General features: G+C 46.2%; 3 protein-coding genes and 1 long non-coding RNA gene across 6 annotated transcripts; 2 read left to right on the top strand and 2 right to left on the bottom strand.

The window, feature by feature from the left end:
- Positions 1 to 8765: 8765 nt before the first annotated feature.
- On the bottom strand, positions 8766 to 10770 carry LOC144382893 (uncharacterized). The gene is made up of 2 exons (XR_013450479.1): positions 10637 to 10770; positions 8766 to 8941 (listed from the first exon to the last, which is right to left on the bottom strand). It is a non-coding gene; the product is annotated as an uncharacterized LOC144382893 (long non-coding RNA).
- Positions 9911 to 11726, top strand: SERF2 (small EDRK-rich factor 2). 3 transcript variants are annotated; one of them, XM_036119992.1, is made up of 3 exons: positions 9911 to 10038; positions 10657 to 10765; positions 11366 to 11726. In XM_036119992.1, exons 1-3 carry the CDS (start codon positions 10032 to 10034, stop codon positions 11649 to 11651), a joined length of 402 nt encoding a protein of 133 aa, XP_035975885.1. In that variant the 5' UTR covers positions 9911 to 10031; the 3' UTR covers positions 11652 to 11726. The 3 variants fall into 3 exon arrangements, with proteins under 3 accessions (XP_035975885.1, XP_035975884.1, XP_035975886.1); XM_036119991.1 differs by having other exon boundaries at positions 11255 to 11726; XM_036119993.2 differs by having other exon boundaries at positions 9912 to 10038; positions 11389 to 11545.
- A 45-nt stretch (positions 11727 to 11771) lies between these two features.
- SERINC4 (serine incorporator 4) lies at positions 11772 to 17354 on the bottom strand. The gene is made up of 11 exons (XM_036119996.2): positions 17089 to 17354; positions 16075 to 16601; positions 15534 to 15613; positions 15308 to 15401; positions 14836 to 15047; positions 14557 to 14652; positions 14328 to 14454; positions 13852 to 13924; positions 13380 to 13428; positions 13080 to 13233; positions 11772 to 12898 (listed from the first exon to the last, which is right to left on the bottom strand). The coding sequence occupies exons 1-11, from the start codon at positions 17185 to 17187 to the stop codon at positions 12700 to 12702; spliced, it is 1710 nt and encodes a 569-aa protein (XP_035975889.1). The 5' UTR covers positions 17188 to 17354; the 3' UTR covers positions 11772 to 12699.
- Positions 17349 to 19116, top strand: HYPK (huntingtin interacting protein K). Its single transcript, XM_036119995.2, has 4 exons — positions 17349 to 17995; positions 18342 to 18397; positions 18761 to 18812; positions 18961 to 19116. The coding sequence occupies exons 1-4, from the start codon at positions 17834 to 17836 to the stop codon at positions 19054 to 19056; spliced, it is 366 nt and encodes a 121-aa protein (XP_035975888.1). The 5' UTR covers positions 17349 to 17833; the 3' UTR covers positions 19057 to 19116.
- The last annotated feature ends 211 nt before the right edge of the window (positions 19117 to 19327 follow it).

Genomic DNA, 19327 nt, shown 5'->3' with positions numbered 1-19327 from the left:
TAAAAAAATAAAAAATAAAAATGCTTTTTTCTTTTTGCTAATCTGTCTGGGTGAGTTCTATTGCTTTGTATTCTAGCTCATTGACCAGTCTTCAGCTTTATCCAGTCTGCTTTGAACCCCTCTAGTGTATTTTTTAGTTCAATTATTGTTTTCTTCAGCTCTGTAACTTGTTTGAAACTTTTAAATATTTTTTTCAGTTTTATTGAGATATAATTGACATAACCATTTTTTTTTTTCTTTTTAAGTAAGCTCTATGCCCAATGTTGGGCTCACACTCATGACTTTGAAATCAACTCACATTTTCTACTACTGAGCCAGCTAGGTGTCCCTGTTTGGAAATTTCTTATATTTTCTATCTCTTTGTTGAGGATCTCACTGTGTTCATCCATTCTTTTCCCAAGTTCAGTGAGCATCTTTATGGTCACCACTTTGAACTCTATCAGGAAGATTGCTTATCTCTGTGTCACAATGTCTTTTTCTGATGTCTTGTCTTGTTCTTTCATTTGGAACATATTCCTGTCTCATTTTGACTGACTTTTTCTGTATATTAGGCAAATCAGCTACCTCTCCCAGTCTTGAGGGAGTGAACTTTTGTAGGAGATGTCATGTGGAGCCCAGAAGCATAATCCCCTCTGCCCACAGGGGTGGGCAGGGTTGGCACCTGGCCTGGCCAGGATGCACAGCTGCATTGGGTGTACAAGGGTGATCCCATGTACTTTTTTTAAATGAAAAAAATGTTTTAATTGTGGTAAAATACACATAGCTAAATTAACATCTTCATCATTTTTAAGTGTACAATTTAGTAGTGTTTAGTACATTGTACAACCAATCTCTAGAACTCTTTTCATCTTGCAAAACTGAAACTCTAAACCTACTGAACAACAACTCCCCATTTTCCCCTCCTCCTAATCACTGGCAACAACCCTTTTCTGATTCTATGGATTTGACTACTCTAGATACCTCACAAGTGGAATCAGACAGTATGTATCTTTTTGTGACTGACTTATTTCACTTAGAATAATATCCTTAGGGTTTATCCATGTTGTAGCATGTATCAGAATTTCTTTCTTTTTTAAGGCAGAATAAGATTCTATTTTATATATATACCACATTTTCCTTGTCCATTCATCTGTCAATGACACTTTGGTTACTTCCACCTTTTGGCTGTTGTGAATTAACGCTGCCATGAAAATGGGTATACAATATCATGGGTGTATTTTTAAAAATGTCCTTAAAAACATTATTCTGAGAAGACATCTATGGTCTTTACTAAACTGCCAAAGGAGTCCATGGCACTTAAGAATCCCAGTGAGTGGTCTGGCTGGGATTTGAACTCAGGCCAGCTGTCTCTAGAGCCTGTGTTTTTTTCCATACTTATAAAGTCATGTCACCTCAGCAGACTATATTCTTCTACATCAGGACAGGTTCTGCATCAAGGTATATGGAAGAGGGGTGAGAAGACATTTTCTAAATGTTCATGTGCCTGTTTCTACAATTATTGTTTTAGGTCTTCTCATCCTTCCATCCTTCCCATCCCCCATTCTTCTCACCACCACATGCTTTGGACTTGGGAATCCTGTCCAGTGGACACAGGTGTGTTTCTCTCCTTCTTACCAGAGTCTGCTGGTCCTATAGCCCTCTGGCTCTGAGGTGTCACTCTGCACTAAGAGGGCTCAGTTTACTGAGAATCATATGTTCTCCCAGGGTACTGGTTTTGCTGTATTGAGGGTATACTTTAATAGATGACCCCAGCACAAGACCTTGAAACCCTGTCTTAGTCTAGCAGGAGGAGGGCCAACATATTTTCCAGCAGGGTAGCAGAGAGTAGCCTAGACTCTGTTATATATTTGAACTTCTGCTCAAAGTGCTGAGGGAGAACTACAAAGGAGACACTTGAAGGGAATAGATAAATTGACTGCTACAGTAGGGATGGTTGACAGAACTATGCAGTAGTTGAGAGTTTTAGTAAGCAAGGAGTAGGCTAGAGGGAATGGGAAGCAGAATAGAAAATTGAATTGCGAAGGGGCTGTAGACTATCAGGGAAACTTGCTTATCCCCCTGGTGTCTCTCAAAGCAGAGAAGAAGAAATAGAATTTATGTATGAATAGGGCAAATGCAATTCAGCTGAACCAAGGGAGAAGCAGAGGTATCTGGAGGAGGTGCTACTCTGAGATCCTAGCTTTGCTTATAAGATGTTAATAGAGGTAGGTCAGACGGAAAGGGGGTATTCAGTGGAGGCAAGAAGCCATTCAGGAACACCAGTATTCAGGACTGAGACATTATCACCCAAACCACAAGCTCAAGGTGAAAGTGAAAAGTACCTTAGTTCCCCTCCTCAGCCATTTCCTGGTCCATATTTAGTAGCTTTTCAAGAATGGAGACCTCAGCTAGCCCTGGGTCTCCCAGAAGTTAGAACATGCTTCCAATGCAAAGCCACCTCCCCCTATGGGGATAAACTTAGCCATGCTTTTTATGGATTCGTCCCCTTTCCTGTGTATCCTAGTCTATGGATATGCTGTTCTTCTTCTTCTATTTTTTCCCTGTCAACACTTTCTTCTCTCAACCCAGATGTATTTCCCACTGGGAGTAGGGACTAGAGGTGAGGGAGATGCTTCTCTGACAGCTAGTGACATGTAAATGAAGAGTTCCTAAGAAATCAGTACCTAGACTCCCTCTCATTCTACTCTCTGCTTCTAAACTATTTCATTTGAAACCGTGGTTGGGTTTTTAACTTAGTATTTATTTGTTTTTATGGAAGTTATACATGAACATACAAGTTTTATACAAAACATAATAAAAAATAGAACTATTATCCCACTTGGTTTCCCACTGCTTAAAGCAGACTACAACTCCTTTAGCTGCTTCTTCTGGCATTTGTTGCCTTTTTTAAATATCATGCCGTTTCTGGATTTTTAACTTTCTGATATTAGCCACTGACTTCTATTTTTTTTTTTTTAATTTTTTTTAAGGTTTTATTTATTTATTTGACAGAGAGAGACACAGAGAGAGCAGGATCACAAGCAGGGGGAGAGGGAGAGGGAGAAACAGGCTTCCCACTGAGCAGGGAGCCCGATGCGAGCCTCGATCCCAGGACCCTGGGATCATGACCTGAGCCGAAGGCAGACGCTTAACAACTGAGCCACCCAAGCGCCCGAGGACTTAACTCTCTCATCCTTCTCATAAATATGCACATACTTTCTCTCTCCACCCTCCTAATGTAGTGTTACTTTAGTAAGATCAATATTGAATGTTTATATTTTGAGTGTGTAAATGTTATTTACCAGCTGTGACAGTTAGTGTACTGTTTACATTTCCTTTCTTGTATGCTTCCCCCCAAATTATCTATTCGTTTTTTTACTTAGTTGCTTATGTACTTATTATCAATTTATTTTCATACTGTCTTCTAGAAGTAGAAATCTCTCAATATATTCAAATACAGATAATTTATCAGTTTTATCAGTTTCCATTTTTTTCCCCTAAGATATATGCCTCCAGAGCCTTTCATCCTCCTGTTCTAATCTGAAATGGTTGCTCTCTAAGCCTGCTGCAAAGCTATCATCCTGGGATCTCCCTTCACCAGCAGTCTGAGGATTCCTTTTATTTATCTCCTGTGTTGGATACTCTTTTTCCTGGATCCTATGATTTTTTTTTTCTTGGTTTACTCCTCATTTTGGTAGTACACTTTCAATATCTTGTAGAAAAAGGTGCATGGTAGGTTGTCTTTTTAGACTCTGTATGTCTTTGTTCTATTCTCATACTTAATTGATAGTTTGCTTGGGTGAAAAAATCTAGGTTATTTTTCTTCAAATATTTGGTGACATTGCTCCATTGTCTTCTGGCTTCCTGTATTGCTGCTGACAAGTCTGAAGACATTCTGATTCTTCATCCTTTCTGTGTGTTCTATGTTGTGTCTTGGAAGCCTTTAGGATCTTCTTTTTGACTCCAGTGCTCTGGTATGTGGTGGTGTAGATCTGTTCTCATTCCCTGTGCTGGGCACTCAGTGGGTCCCCTTCATTTTTCTTTTACTTTCCTCTCATTCTGAAATTCATATAATTCAGATGTTGGACCTCCTGAATGGATTCTTTAATTTTCATATTTTTTCCTCTTCTACTATCCACCACTATCTCTGTAATATTTTTTCAACTTTTACCTTCCAACTCTTCTATTGATTTTTTTCTTTCAGCTATCATAGTTTTAATTTCTAAAAGCTCTTTATTATTCTCTGAATGTTTGTTTTTTATAGCTCCCCTGTTTTTATTCAATATCTGCTTCATCTTTTTTTTTTTTTTTTAAAGATTTTATTTATTTATTTGAGAGAAAGAGAATGAGAGAGAGCACATGAGAGTGGGGAGGGTCAGAGGGAGAAGCAGACTCCCTGCCGAGCAGGGAGCCTGATGTGGGACTCGATCCAGGGACTCCAGGATCATGACCTAAGCCGAAGGCAGTCGCTTAACCAACTGAGCCACCCAGGCGCCCCTATCCGCTTCATCTTTAAGGATACTAATTATAGTTTCCCTCTTATTTTCTTTTGTTCCTATAATTGTTTCTGTATCCTTGGAGACCTTATTTTCTGTTTTGTATTGTCCTAATTTTATATTGAGTGCTTTCTCCAATGCTTGATGATCCTTGGGTATCCACTCATCTCTACAAGGAAGGCACTGAAAAGCTGACTAGAAGCTTGGTATGTATGGGGAGGGCTGGTTGCACTTTAAGATAATCTGATTGGATCGTTTCCTTATGTGACCCCTTATATGCATCTAATTATTCAAGCTTTCCCCACCTCAGGGCCTTAGCATATGCTGTTTCTGTTGCTTGTGTATTGATTAAAATGTATTTGGCTGAAGTAACAGAAATCTGACTCAAGACAGCTTACACAAAAAAATATGGTTCTCATAGCAGGAAGCTCAGAGGTAGAACAGATGTTACAGTTGATATATCCAGTGGCTCAAGAGCATCATCAAGAACCAAGATTCCTTCTACCACTCATTTTGCTTCAACCTAAAGCTGGCCCTCTTAGGTCATAGATGCCAGGAGCGGTAGGGGTTCTTTACCTCTTTGTTCAAGTCAGTGAGACAACACTGTGCATCCCCTCACAATGGAACAAACCCCCTTCCCTTTGGTCTGGTCAGGCCAAGTTAGGTCACATGGTAACTCCTGAATCAATAACAATCGCTAGGTGAATACTATGCAAACAATGGCTTAGGTCTGGGCTCCTGAGCCAATCAATATTAAGAGGGATGAGTTTACTTTGATTGACTTAGCCATTCTGGACCACCCTTAGAACACAGGGTGAAGGGGGAGAATTTCCTAAAGCTGCACTGCTTTTCCTTGATAGGAAGGGATGTAAAGAATGATAGGGATTCAACCATACTGCTGGAACCCTCTTCTACTTTTCCTGCAACTGGCTCCAGGCCTCAGTTTAAATGTCACTACAGAATTGGCTCTCTCCCATTAATCTTTATCCTTGAACCTTTGTTTCTCTTAGCACTTACTGCAAGCTGTAATTTTATATTGTTCAGTTTACTTGTGAATTGTCAGTCTCCTCCACTAAAATGTTAACTTCCTGAGGTCAGAGACCACATCTATCACTGTTTCATCACTGAATACTCAGTGCCTAGAAGTGTCTCGCACATAATAGACGTACAGTTAATATTTGATGAAGAAATGAATGAACTCAGGAATAAATAGTATCTTCCTTTCTCACCGAGTCTCCAAAATATATTTTGAAGCTGCACACTGCCATTTCTGCTGCCACCATTTCAGCTCAAGCAGCTATCTTCTCTCCTTTATGTAATGGACCTCTTTTGTTTTATCTGTCTACATTTTCCTTTCTTGGGGAACAAACTCACTTTCTTTGATAAACCTGTTCCTTCCCCATACTAATCATGTGTTTCTAGTGGGGCTATTTATATCCTGCCATTATATTCTGCCCAACACTCATCTCCCTACCACAAGGGTAGATACCCAACCTATCAGAGTCCTATCCTGGAATTTTAAAAACTAAAACTAAAGGAAGAGATTCAGCCCCTCTCTCTTGGGCAAGCTATGAGATGTGAAGGCAGGTACCATAGGTGCCCATTTCCTGTCAAGGGATCTGGGAGGGAGAAGATGAAACAAAGATAAGAGACATGGAGGCATTCCCTGTTACCTTGTGGTTCTTGATGGGCTAGCCTGAGGGAGCAGGGCCTTAGGGCCTTCATACGTACTATCCCCTCTCCTGAAATGTTCTCCCTGCCTCTCTTCCGTTGGCCTGGCTGACTCCTCATCTTTTTGCCTCAGCTCAAATGTCACTTGCTTCACTTCCCTAATCAAAGTTAAGGTCTACAGGTATACTCCCTTCACAGAACTAGCAGTACTATGATTTCTTACCAGGACAGGCAGAAGAACTGTTCACAGACAGTCTTCACTCAGATTATATTGAGACCTGTTTTGATGGGTAGGTGCTTATGCTGTGTACCCTGTTAAATATTTTTAGTATCATCCTTGCGTAGAATCTGTTATCTTCTTTCACAATCAATTTGCATATATGCACAAGCTGTTTCCTGTCTACACTATATGTTCTATATATATATATATTTTTCTTTTATCGTCATTGTATACCTAATGTCTAAACAATAGTTGGCACATAGTTGGTGCACAACACAGTATGTGTTGAAAGAATGAGTGAATTTTTTGGGCAACTCCTGGAAAAATTTTAGACTGGACGGGTGTGGCAACCAGTCCAGGTTCTGACAGGATTGGAAACAGAGTCTTGGTCATGGGGTAACGTGGGGTGAGTTGATAAGAGGAGACTGGTTATAAGGCTGTTCTACTCTCTTACCCACCTGAGATGCTGGAGTTGATAAGGAGGTAAAAGGTGCCAAAGAGAACTTGCTTACTCATCCTATAATATTTCACTCACAGTATGGCTTGGTTTTCCCCATGGGGCTGGTTCTGTGGTCTCTTTACATGCAAGGGGACCCAAGTGGCTTGGCTCCATTGGGAACCTGAGGCTGGTAAGCCAGATAGCCCAAATTCTGCTTATGAACTGTGGTCAAACTGCTGCTGTAGGTCTGCAGGTGATGTCCCCACCCTTTAAGTCAGTTTCCTCATCTTGCCACTTTGTATCTGGGGTCCTTAAATCCTGCCTTACCTCCTTCTCGGTTTCAGAGCCTTAGGTCCTCGTTCTCTACAATTTATTCCCTCTCAATTTTGTGACGAGTTTAAATGGAGGTATTTTCCCTCCCCCTTGGCTACTGGCCAGCAGCTTCAGTTCTTTACCACATGGGCCTCTCATGAAATGGCAGCTGGCTTCCCCCAGAGCCAGTGATCCAAGAGAGAGAGGAAAGCAGAAGCCACAATATCTTTTATGATTTAGCATCAGAAGTGACATATCAGGGGTGCCTGGGTGGCTCAGCTGGTTAAGTGTCTGCCTTTGGCTCAGGTCATGATGCTGGGGTTCTGGGATCGAGTCCCACATCGGGCTCCCTGCTCATTGGAGAGCCTGCTTCTCCCTCTCACTCTGCTCCTTCCCCAGCTTGTGCTCTCTGTGTGAAATAAATAAAATCTTAAAAAAAAAAAAAAAAGAAGTGACATATCATCACTTCTGCCATATTCTATTGGTCACACAGACCAACCTTGATTCAGTGTGGCAGAGGACTTCACAAGGATATAAATACCAGGAGGGAGGAATCACTGGTGGCCATTTTAGAGACCGGCTACCTCAGAAGGGTTAGAGGAATTTAGAGAAGGAAAAGAAAGTTTTAGGACTTGGAAGGAGATGGAGGAGACATTAACTGAATGCCTATTATGGGCCAAGCCCCCACACTTTTTTTTTTTTTTTAAGATTTTATTTATTTATTTGACAGAGAGAGACACAGCGAGAGAGGGAACACAAGCAGGGGGAGTGGGAAAGGGAGAAGCAGGCCTCCCGCCGAGCAGGGAGCCCGATGCGGGGCTCGATCCCAGGACCCTGGGATCATGACCTGAGCCGTAAGGCAGATGCTTAATGACTGAGCCACCCAGGCACCCCATGGGCCAAGCCCTTTGTATCTGTATTAATCTCTTCCACAACACTAAGGGGTAGAGATTATTCCCATTTTTCATATAAAGGAATTGAAACATGGAGAAAATAAGTGTCTAAAATCAAATCCAGTAAGTTGCCAGAGTGAGGATTTGTACGTTATGTATGCCACCAGTGCTGATCTAGTACATTTAATATGTACCAAAGGGTGGGACATATGCTACTTGTGGTATGAGAAACAACTTTAGGTAGTAGAGAGACATAGCATTAAATAACACTGAAAATATAAAAATTATTTTTAATCCTCTGTATCAAGAGAAAGCTTCAGTTTCAAAGACTTACGCCTTATTACCTCTCTAAAACTTGTTAATTTATCTTTTTTAAGAAAGAGAGGGCAGGCCCCAAGTTCAGCATCTTTGACAATGATATTACTTTGGTAGAATTTGATAATAGATTTCATTTTCATTGTATTGACTTTTATTTTATTTTTTTTAAAGATTTTTATTTATTCATTTGACAGAGAGAGACACAGCGAGAGAGGGAACACAAGCGGGGGGGGGGGGAGAGGGAGAAGCAGGCCTCCCACAGAGCAGGGAGCCCGATGTGGGGCTCGATCCCAGGACCCTGGGATCATGACCTGAGCGGAAGGCAGACGCTTAACGACTGAGCCACGCAGGCGCCCCCGTTGTATTGACTTTTAAAGTTACTTTCTGTTTGTAGTCAGGTGATACTGATTTTAAATTTACTGAAGGATTATATGAAGTTTGATTTGTAACTTTTATTTAAGTTTGGTACATTTTAAGTAATAGTAGTTCAAGTGATACTTTGGTATGGCAAAAATTGTGAGGATGGCACTGAGGTTTATTGCCTTCAGGTCTATGTTGAGGGTGAAGCTAGTCTGAAGTTCCAGCCTCAACTCGGTTCCGCTATGAGCACCAACTGGGGAGAAACATATAATAAAATTTACAAACAGTCCTTTCCTGTGATATTTCCTAAGCATTTCTCCTTTATCCAATGAATTCCTCAGGACTGGTGGGGAGTCTTGTAGACAGTGGAGCTGGGAAGGAGAATGAGTTTAGTGCCTACGTTTCCTGCTCTATTTAACTGTCTCTTAACAAACACATCTTAGAGATGTGGCTGATGCAGGCAGTATAGTGGGGAAAAGTCCAGAGGGAGAAATGTACATGGTATGTGTATTTCCCAGTCTCTTAGTCCCTGATCCAACTCCATAGTCTGTGATTTTGGGGTCCTCCAAAACTTCCAAGCTATTACATCTTCCCATTTAATACTTCCGTGGGAAACGAACAGGACCAAGTTCGTTTTACGACCAAGTTCGTTTTCGGACCAAAGTTTTAGGACACACGGGATGTGGCTGCTAGTTTCTATGGGAGCTGTTTGCGGTGAGGGTACAATGTGGTTGGAAGGGGGTTTCTGAAAGTTACGTTTGCACCTGACTTTACGTTATAGGTGAACAACTCGTGTCTAAATAGGTGGTTAGTGGGGGATAAATCCCAAGAACAGGGCCAAGTACTGATAATACGGAAGTCCCAGAGTCCCGATAATACAGAAAAGACTAAACCATTTCGGCCTCACAAAACCCCGCCCTCCGTCCCCTACCGTTCCCCTTGGGCGCGTTTGTCGGTGTCCCAAACGGTTCCCGCATGAGGTCACTCCGCCAAGTCACGTGCTCGAGCCCGCGGGAACGCCACATCGCCAGCCGCACCCCTCCACCCCCACCCTGCCCACGTGACCCGGCCTACTTTCTCCCCGCCCGACCCAACGCCTTGCTCAGGAAGCCCCGCCCCACGCAGCGCACTTGGCCTGCGAACCTTCGCCCCATATCCGCCCGTGCTGGAGCGTGGCCCGCAGCCCCACGTGTTTCCTTTTGCCCAATGAGAGACTGAGCCCGGGCTCAAAGGGGCGGGGAGGAAAGGACGACTTCGTTACGCTTGGAGAAGGGGGCGGGGCCTGCAACGTCGGACAGAACGAGGGGACGCAACGGAGGCAGGCCGGAGCCGCTGCCGTCGCCATGACCCGTGAGCACCGAGACCCTCTCTTCTTACCCCTTTCTCCCCGTCGGCCCTAAACACTACTGCCGAATCTTGGCATTTACCTCCTCTTGGCTTCCCCAGCTACGCCTTCCTCTGGAAGCGCTCTTTGAGACGCTCACACTCGGCGCCGGAAATCGGCCTTTTGCCCACCGCCACTTCTTGAGAACGCCCTCCCCCTTCTCCCGCCCCAATCAAGCAAAGGCCCTCCGCGACCTTCCGCGGCGTGGCGAGAAGCCCCGCACCCTTGTGATAGGCCCGAGCCCCCTACTCCGGATCGCAGCCCATCCCCCACAGAGACCCAAACTGTGCACACACCACCACCAGTCTGGACCCCCGTGCCGCCCCGAAACTCGAAACACGCCTTTAGCGGACTCCTCGGAACCGTCCTCCTTCCACCTCCCGGTTTGACCTGCCCCGTGGCACCTTGCCACCAGTGCCCCCCCCATTACCCCCGCCCCACTCAGCAGCCTAGGCCCCGAAATGGGCCGGTGTCGGGACCGGGGAATGAGCGTTGGACCCTGCTGGTGTCGGGTGAGGGAGGAGGGTCGCCGGTGTGTGGCCATAAAGGCCCCCCGCGTCTCACCTTCTACCTTCTTTCTTTAGGCGGTAACCAGCGCGAGCTCGCCCGCCAGAAGAATATGAAAAAGCAGAGCGACTCGGTTAAGGGAAAGCGCCGAGATGACGGGCTTTCTGCTGCCGCCCGCAAGCAGAGGTAGCCCCAGGGAGGGGAGGGGAAGGGAGGGGAGGGGTGAGACCTGGGCTAGACCGAGGGTTGTACCAGGAAAGAGAGCCACCTCAGGGTTTACATCTGGACTAGTGAGGGGCAGAGTGCATTGCTTCCTCTAGGGTTTTATTTCCTTCCCACCCTCCAAATTGTTAGCTCACAGCCTGACAGGAAGGGACTGGGGCGGGTGCCTGCCCTCCGTTGATTTCTGAGTGCCCCGAGTCTGACCTTAAGGGCAAGGGCAGGGAGCTTCACATTTCAAATGCAGTAGTGGTTATGACAGCAGGGTACTTACGGCCCTCTTTGGTGTTCAGTTTCTCCTCCCTTCTCCCAACCTTCTCACTGGTGTTGCTGGGTGTGGTACTCAGCAAAGAATAGCCTTGGGCCTGTGTGGCCAGACTTCTGACCCCTTAGGCAACAGCCAGATAGAGACTGACTGCCTTTTAAGCCTCAGCTCTCTTCCTCTTGTTCTCCTAGGGTGGGAATACGGCAGGCACACGCTGAATTTTGTCCCATCCACTTCCATCTTATCCTTTGTGCCCTTCATCCCCCTGCATCTTGTCCTTTTTGCCCTCTGGTACCTCCCAGTGCCCCATCATCTCTACCCCCAGGGACTCGGAGATCATGCAGCAGAAGCAGAAAAAGGCAAACGAGAAGAAGGAGGAACCCAAGTAGCTTTGTGGCTTCGTGTCCAACCCTCTTGCCCTTCGCCTGTGTGCCTGGAGCCAGTCCCACCACGCTCGCGTTTTCTCCTGTAGTGCTCACAGGTCCCAGCACCGATGGCATTCCCTTTGCCCTGAGTCTGCAGCGGGTCCCTTTTGTGCTTCCTTCCCCTCAGGTAGCCTCTCTTCCCCTGGGCCACGCCTGGGGGTGAGGGGGTTACCCCTTCCCAGTGTTTTTTATTCCTGTGGGGCTCACCCCAAAGTATTAAAAGTAGCTTTGTAATTTCTTGAGCGCCTGGTTTGACTGGGGATTTGGGGGGATGGGGATGGAGGAATGGCTGCCCTTTCCCACCAAAACGGGAGAGAAATTTAGATTTTAAAAGGTTGTAGATATGTAGACTAAGTGAAACATCACAGAGAAATTCTTTATTTTACTACAACAAACAGACAAGTACTCCAGGTATGTGGTAGAGGAATCCTCTAAGAACCATAGGAACTTCTTTTCTGTGATTTTTGTCCCCCACCCAGACCTTGAACACCATCCCAAGGATGGAGTTGAGGGTCTAAGAAGGAAGGCTTCAAGACCTAAGTTTATGCCCCCTCTTTCTCATTCTTCTGCATTTTGCTCGCCTGCTTGGAAGTTGGCCCCCAAATTCTGCTGCTCACTGACTTCCCATGGTCAGCTGCTCTCTAGTGTTCACATTCTCTTCTGTTCTGTCATTCTTCATGGAATGAGGGTGGTTTTTGTCTTCCCACTTCCTTTGACCTCAAGATCAGGATTAAAACCTAGGGTGGTCTCTATATTCTTTCTTTCTGTGTCCTGGTTTGTTTTGGGCTGCTTATCTCCCTGTGCCCAGGGCTGAACTGCTTATTTTCCTTTTTATCTCCAAGGGCAGAGCCAAGTAAGTCTTCAGTCCCTGTTGGTCTTTCCCTGCCCCCATCTCCACCGTGAGAGCCAGGAAAGGGCTGGTGCCGCACTGTCTGCAGGGATCAGCAGTGGTTCCTGAGAGGCTGACTTGGGAGTTAGGTTCTTGAGCTGAGGTAAAGATGTAACAGTAGCTCTAGTGAGTCAGACACTCTGCCCATGGCGTTAGAGTATGTATGGCCACTTTCTCCTATTCAGACATAGTACTGACTTCAGTCTAAAGGGAGATAACTGCCCATTTTGTCCTTGAGGTATCGGCTGGGCAGTTCCTGAGTCAAGACTGGGAGTATGACCTCAAGGGAACCCCAGTTAACAGCACCTAGACTGAATATTTATTATCTTGCAGTATTTATGCGATGGCAGTGTCGCCTGAAAGTAGGAGGTGGCTGGGAGTCCTGGGTGGGGGACCAACAGAGTGGTACCAGTAGAAGCCCAAGATAGAGGAGTACACAGGCCCAGCACGAGGCAACCTTGACCCAGAAGGTAGCCCAGCTACCCTTGATGAAGGTCTTTTCCAGTTCTGCTCCCTCATAGCTGCGGAACCAAAGTCTCTGGTTAGAGAATACATAGGACCTTAGCTTTCAGACCTGTTCCTACCTCCCCACCAAAGATGATGGTGGACCTATGTGTGTCTCCTGAGAACCCTTAGGAATGGCCTTAAATTGCTCTCCCTAAAATAGGTTTTCAGTATATCCCAGGCCCACTTCCATCCTACCTGAACCAGTTGGTAAGGGTAACCATGACATAGAGTGATGCAAGGAAGAAGACAAAATGGAAAGCAGAATAGCTGTAGGAGAGATGCTGGGCTTGCACGGGAGGAGCTGGAGGGGTCTCTTGGTCAGCTGGCCTGGCAGCCCCACCCCTCTGCCCTGGAGAGAGAGGGAAGGACTGCTGGGAGCAGTGTGGCTGAAACTTCTTCCCTCCTCCCCCAGTTTCTTTTGTGAAGGCGCTCCAGGGCTCTTCGGCACTCTGTAGAAATCTACACTTTTTTAGGGACATTCTTAATGACACTTACCTTCCTTTGGTTTCACTGTTTCAGGGCAGCAGAAACAGAGTGAGGGCTTCTGTAAAACAAAAGGCAGCATGTTTTGGAATGATTTTTTAAAGAATGTGAGGGTATAAATAGAGGAAACTCCCCTTTGAAAAGATTAGTCTGGTGTAAAAAGTGGAGGCACATCTGGGTTCAAATTCTAGCTCCAGCATATAACGCTATGAAAACTTTGGTAAGATGTTTAACTTTTTGTGCCTCAATTTCTCCATTTGTAAAATGGAGCAAATACCTACCTCACAGGGTTGTTGTGAGGATTAAATTAAATGAGATTATGAATGTAAAGTATCTAGCACAGTGCTTAGCACATTGTGGGTACTTAATAAAAGGTAATAGCAGCTAGAATCTGAGCATTCTGGGTAGAGGTTGGTAGGATGTGTGTGTGTCTTTGTGTGTGAGGGGGGAAGGGCATTGGGGATATTGAGCTCTCCATCCTCACCTGGAACTCATAGCTGTAAACCTTGACAATCCATAGGGGTCCAAATACCTCAGCCAGGTAGGAAGCCTCATTGCTGAGAAAGAAGAGATAGTTCTCAAGCGCGTTCAGTCAAATAGCAGGAGGGGTTGCCTGAGAACATGTACTACTAGCTGGTCCATATTGGTAGTCCTCAGGAGGGTATTATATTCCCAGAGCCTGTTTCCCCCAAATATTTATAAATCTCGTCATGTGAGGGCCCTAAAACCTTTGTACATATTTTTAATTCTCAAGTCATTCTCCCTGCCCCCTTCATCTAATACAGATCATCTGACAAGTGCTATTCTTAGAAATTGTTTCTGTTTATGGGGAACTTTCCTCACTCTTGTCTTGCTCTAAAGTTCAAATAAACCATGGTCCCAGACAGTCTCCTGACCATCCTTCTCTGTCCTGGGTATCCTCCCTTCTCTCACACCTCTCCCCTTGATACCTTTACGCACCAAGCAAAAAGGACACAAATATACATGATGCCAGCACTTAGCACTGCCAGAGAAGTATCTGGTGTTTGCGATTCCATTTTACTCAGGCCAGGCAAGCACAAAGTGTGATTTTGTCCTTGAAGGATTACTGAGAAGGGGCAACAGAAGAAAGGTGGTAAGAACAAAGAGCTAAGTATTTGTCAGGAACAAAAAAAGGTTTTAGCATGGGGAATCTAGGTCCAGTCCTTACCACTCTCTGGAGGACGGCTGGACACTGCAGAGAAAGTCAGGTACATGATATAGCAGCTGATGATGGAGGCTTGTAGAAGGCCAGAACGGGGTTGCTCTGGGGAGAATGGAGATCATTGCTTTTGTCTACAGGGTGGTAATTTCTTCCACTCATACTCCTATCTACGCTTCTCCCCACCCTTTGGAGGAAGCAGACTGTTGACTAAGATTAGGGAAGCTAATGAATTTTTCTATTACTAAAGGCCTACCAGATTTGGAATGTTGCAAGGCATGTACCCACTGAGACGGATGCAGGGAGCGACGGAGAGGAAGGAGAGGAGGCCACAGAAACAAAGGTGTAGACTAAGCAGCATCTTGTTGAGCAGGCAGCCAGCTGGGTGTGTGTAGTGGCGGAACAGGAGCACAGCTGCCACACCTGCCATGCTGTAGAATCCCAGGGTGGCCAGCAGTACAGCTAGGAACCAGCGGCAGTCTTGGGCTGCACCGGTCTGCCTAAGGGTGGGAGGTGGGCAGTGGCTTGGGGCTCCAACTCCTTACCTATTACTATTCCCCGTCTCCCAGAACAGTGGTGTGACTACCCATCCCACCTAGCCCACAGAGTCGTCATGTTTCTGAGCTTTTTGGTACTGCTCAGTAGGAAGTTACGGGACCACTGACCTGTCATGCCCTTTGTCCAACCACACTGGGTTGGACAACCTTTCCAGGTCAGACAACCTTCCCAGGAAGAGCCTTTAGGGTTAGGTGCTCCTTACCAGTTTTTGTTCCAGGAATGGGCAAAGGCTGTGATAAGCACCAACTGCAGCAGGATGAATGTGAAGCCTCCACAGATGCCAATGTAATGCCAGGCTGCAAATGGGGGGCACCAGTGGGAAAATGTAGCTGACCATGTCATTACTCCTGGTTTTCTTCCTACCCTCTCTTTTTCTTAGAAAATCTATTAGCTTACTCCTGCTGATTAGGATATGAGATGGAAGGTACCTGGGAAGAGATGCTCATCAGGGATGCAGAAGGCAACAGCACAGAGACCTAGCAGGAACAGCAGTTTGAGGAGCCAGAAGCTGGTTAGGAGACAAAAAAAAGACTCAAGAAAAGGCAAAGGAGAGTCAACAGTGCCTATGGAGGAAGGCAAAGGAGAAAGCAAAACTATAGGAAAGGGGAGAGAAGAGACAACTAAGTATAGGAAAGGAACCAGTCCCACGTGAGAGGGGCTGGAAACAGGCCCATCACAGCCTATTCCAAATTCTAACTCTCAGATACCTAAATAATAACATCTGGACAATGTTTCACAGTTGACAAAGGGTTGCATATAATAACCCCACTGTTATCTCCATTTTAGAAACTAGAAGTTCAAAGAGGGTAAGTATGTGGCTCATGGTCACACAGTAAGTATGGCGGAAGCAGGAACTTAAAACTGGTTTTGGACTTTTTATACAGTTACTTCATCTTTGAATTTCCTTTACTAAGCTTATGTCTACTTCCCTCCCCATCCTCACCCCACCCAAAATGTATATACACAAACCTATTATGGAGCTGTGCACGTAGGCTAGTGGGGGAGTGGAGCTGGACTAGCAGCACAGCCTGCAGCAGGTGGAAGGTGGCAGTTCCTGCACATACTCGGTACACAGCTCCAGAGCCACTGAGCACTGGGCAGTGAGGGTGGCCAAACAGATGGGCACACAATCCTGAGGGCATCTGGATCTGGAGGGAGAGTGCATGTGAGAAATGGCAGGGCAAATCATCATGTATAGAGAGGTACTTGCTTCTCAGGGTATATCCATTCACTTGTCCCTTATCCCCAATCTGAATCTTTTGTCTGAAGGTTTCTTCTTTTTCCCTTTCTCCTGTTGGAACCTGAACCCTCCCACTTACCCCATGTGCCTTCCCCCAGACCCTTTCCACTACTGTCCTTGACAGCAGGAGGCAGCAGACTGCTGAGGACCCCACATGGAGGAGGATGTAGACCAGACGGCTACAAGTAGACTCTGTGACAAGGGGCCATCTAGAATGGCAGCAGCAGGTACAGGGAATAGGCCCACAGCAGGACACCTGGGGGTAGAGCAGCAAGATAGAGATTTGCTGAGGAAAAGCTTACATTAATGTATGCATTAGATTAACCCATGAGGCTGAATTCCAAAATTTCCCTTTCCCTTTTCTTCTCTCCTTTTACTCAGGAATTCTCAGAATCTGGTTCCAAGCTATTTAGGATTGCCTTCCACTGACATCAAGTAGAGCTTTCATCATAAGAGCTGATGCAGGCTTGAGCAGACCTTCCTAAAAGCCTAAGTCACACCTGGCCTCTCACCTTTCTGTAGACCTACAGATCTGGTACTGGGAAGTGGGAGGAGAGGTTTCATGATCAGTAGTCTCAGGGGCAAAGAAACGGAAAGGCCTCAGAGGAGAAAGGAAGCCCTGTCATTTTTATTGGCTCCTGTGGGTTTTCCTCCCCAGCTTCAGCTACCATTCCCTTCCATTTTTTTCAGATAGTTCTTGCTCTGGGGACCTTCCAAGCCCCTCTGCCCAACTATGCTCTCACCTGGTAGAAGGGAGGATTCATCATGACACTGCTGACTTCAGTGCGTTGTGCCAGGCGGACGGAAGTGCTGGGGCCTGTGACAGCCTTTGCACCCACCATCCTTGTCCCAGGGATTAGGCCCAGGTCCACCAGATGGAAGGTAGAGGAGAAAGTAGCCTCTTTCTTTTGTCCTCAGCCATGGGCTGCCACAGTGCTGGGGTGGTCACCCAGTCTAAGGCAGAATGGGGAGGAACATCAGGAAAAGAACACCGACCTCCAGGATGTGGTAAATGCAAATATCTCTCTCTAAATCTACTTTCTCTCCAGGGCCTTTGGGCCACACAGGCTGTTCTCCCCAGATTAGAGAGCAGTTTGCAAATCTGGCCTCTAGTGGATTAGCATTCTTAATTGGTTTAGGATTAGACGTCATCCATCCTGGTTGAACAGAATGGCGGGGGGAGGCGGGATGGGATGGAGTGGGTAGAATCTAGGTGAACAGAAGGTAAGGATGTCGGTTGGGAAGGTCTGGAGTGGTGACCGGCTAGGTGTGGGAGAGGGCCTTGCATAAAGCAACACTAGAACCCCCCAAAGGAAGTCTGAGAGGCGACCGACTTTCCTGGCTGAAGTTTCTAGAACCCAGGACATTAGTGAAGGTGTGGCCCGAGGCCAGCCCCGCCTCATCCTCTCCGGGCGGAAGTTTCGGGGCAGTTACCGGAAGTCTTCATGAGGTGGGGCGGGGCCTGTGCAGCGGCACGGTGGGATCGATATGGCTACCGAGGGGGACGTGGAGCTGGAGTTGGAGACTGAGACCAGCGGCCCGGAGCGGCCTCCCGAGAAGCCACGGAAGCATGACAGCGGTGCGGCGGACCTGGAGAGAGTCACCGACTACGCAGAGGAGAAGGAGATCCAGAGTTCCAATCTGGAGACGGTGAGGTTGGCCGTGAGCGTGTCTGGGCGGGCTGAGAGCGGAGGGGCCTCTCAGGTTGTAACTGGAATCCGCGCTCCAGGACGGGCTCCCCTTCCCGTTGGCGGGAGGAGGCAAGAGGGAAACCGTCACTGGAGCCCGCCGCTTGCGAAAGGGAGCTTTATAGAGATTGTATTTAAAGTGGCCCTCAGGTGCACAGAATTAAGTTAAACCTAGGCCTTGGTTCCTGATACACTCATCATGAATAGGCTGTTCCCCCCTCCCCCCCGCCGACCCACTTCTTACTGGCTTTTTAGATTATTGGGAATTATGGGTGGCAGAGCGGTAAGGAGATCTATTTTCCTCATAGGCCATGTCCGTGATTGGAGACAGACGGTCCCGGGAGCAGAAAGCCAAACAGGAGCGGTAAGTCTGTACGCACAGCCAGCCCTACCAGTTCCTCTCTTCCCCTTACGAAAATAAAAGCCATCGTTAAGCCTTTGTACCTTGTACCGTTCTTCAACTCTGTCACCGATTTCTGCATATATAAGGTTTACAACCCTACTTTGTTGTTGGTGGAAGGAAAGGCCTGACAGCACCTGCTGCCTGCTGTAAAGACTCGAGGGGAGGGGATGGGGATGTTAGGTGAGGGGGTGAGAGTCATTTTGTATTTTCACTCAACAGTGTTTGTCAGGAGTCATTTATTTGTAAGGCAGAGCTGGGAATGATCTTTCTGAGAGTTAATGGTGGAGGTAGAGAATGAGGACTAATGTACATGAATATTTGCAGGGAGAAGGAACTGGCCAAAGTCACCATTAAGAAGGAAGATCTGGAGCTGATAGTGAGTAGTAATGCCTAACTAGTGTATGGGCAGAGGTTACATTGCTTAATTGGGGTTGTTTACTGAAACAAGTAGAGTCAACAAGTCTTGGTGGCATTTTAATGCCCCAGAAGAGACTTAGGTAACATCATCGATCCTTTTCCTGCAGATGACAGAGATGGAGATCTCAAGAGCAGCAGCAGAACGGAGCTTGAGGGAACACATGGGCAACGTGGTAGAGGCTCTTATTGCCCTAACCAACTGATTTGTGCTTTCTCAGACCCACTCACTGGATTATTTTATTTCAATAAAGATGTAGCCTTTTTTTTTTTTTTTGCAGTTCTATCATCTTGGATCGAGTGTTATGTATATTATACTGTATTTTATTGTGGGAAATTTACATGTTGGAGTATAACTGAATTTAAGCAACTCCCCCCGCCCCCGGCCTTAATGAAATCATGTGAAGGATCAGTGCAGAATGGTACCTCATGACCTCATGTTCACATTGCAGATGCTAGGTGGCAGGCCAGGCTCAT

This window comes from Halichoerus grypus, chromosome 8 (assembly GCF_964656455.1).
Source record: "Halichoerus grypus chromosome 8, mHalGry1.hap1.1, whole genome shotgun sequence".
Taxonomy (NCBI): domain Eukaryota; kingdom Metazoa; phylum Chordata; class Mammalia; order Carnivora; family Phocidae; genus Halichoerus; species Halichoerus grypus.
Note: the sequence above shows the minus strand (reverse complement) of the source record. Positions and strands in the feature narration are given on the sequence as shown.

What these genes read in the sequence shown, in the direction of transcription:
- SERF2 (XM_036119991.1), top strand. An exon ending in GCTGCCGCCCGCAAGCAGAG is followed by an intron (nt 10,766 to 11,254) that starts GTAGCCCCAGGG and finishes TTGTTCTCCTAG; the next exon opens with GGTGGGAATACGGCAGGCAC.
- SERINC4 (XM_036119996.2), bottom strand. Translation starts at nt 17,187, where the DNA reads ATGGTGGGTGCAAAGGCTGTCACAGGCCCCAGCACTTCCGTCCGCCTG. An exon ending in TGAATCCTCCCTTCTACCAG is followed by an intron (nt 16,602 to 17,088) that starts GTGAGAGCATAG and finishes CTCTACCCCCAG; the next exon opens with GTGTCCTGCTGTGGGCCTAT. An exon ending in TTTACAGCTATGAGTTCCAG is followed by an intron (nt 13,429 to 13,851) that starts GTGAGGATGGAG and finishes TTTGTTTTACAG; the next exon opens with AAGCCCTCACTCTGTTTCTG.
- HYPK (XM_036119995.2), top strand. Translation starts at nt 17,834, where the DNA reads ATGGCTACCGAGGGGGACGTGGAGCTGGAGTTGGAGACTGAGACCAGC. An exon ending in CAGAAAGCCAAACAGGAGCG is followed by an intron (nt 18,398 to 18,760) that starts GTAAGTCTGTAC and finishes GAATATTTGCAG; the next exon opens with GGAGAAGGAACTGGCCAAAG. An exon ending in AGGAAGATCTGGAGCTGATA is followed by an intron (nt 18,813 to 18,960) that starts GTGAGTAGTAAT and finishes CTTTTCCTGCAG; the next exon opens with ATGACAGAGATGGAGATCTC.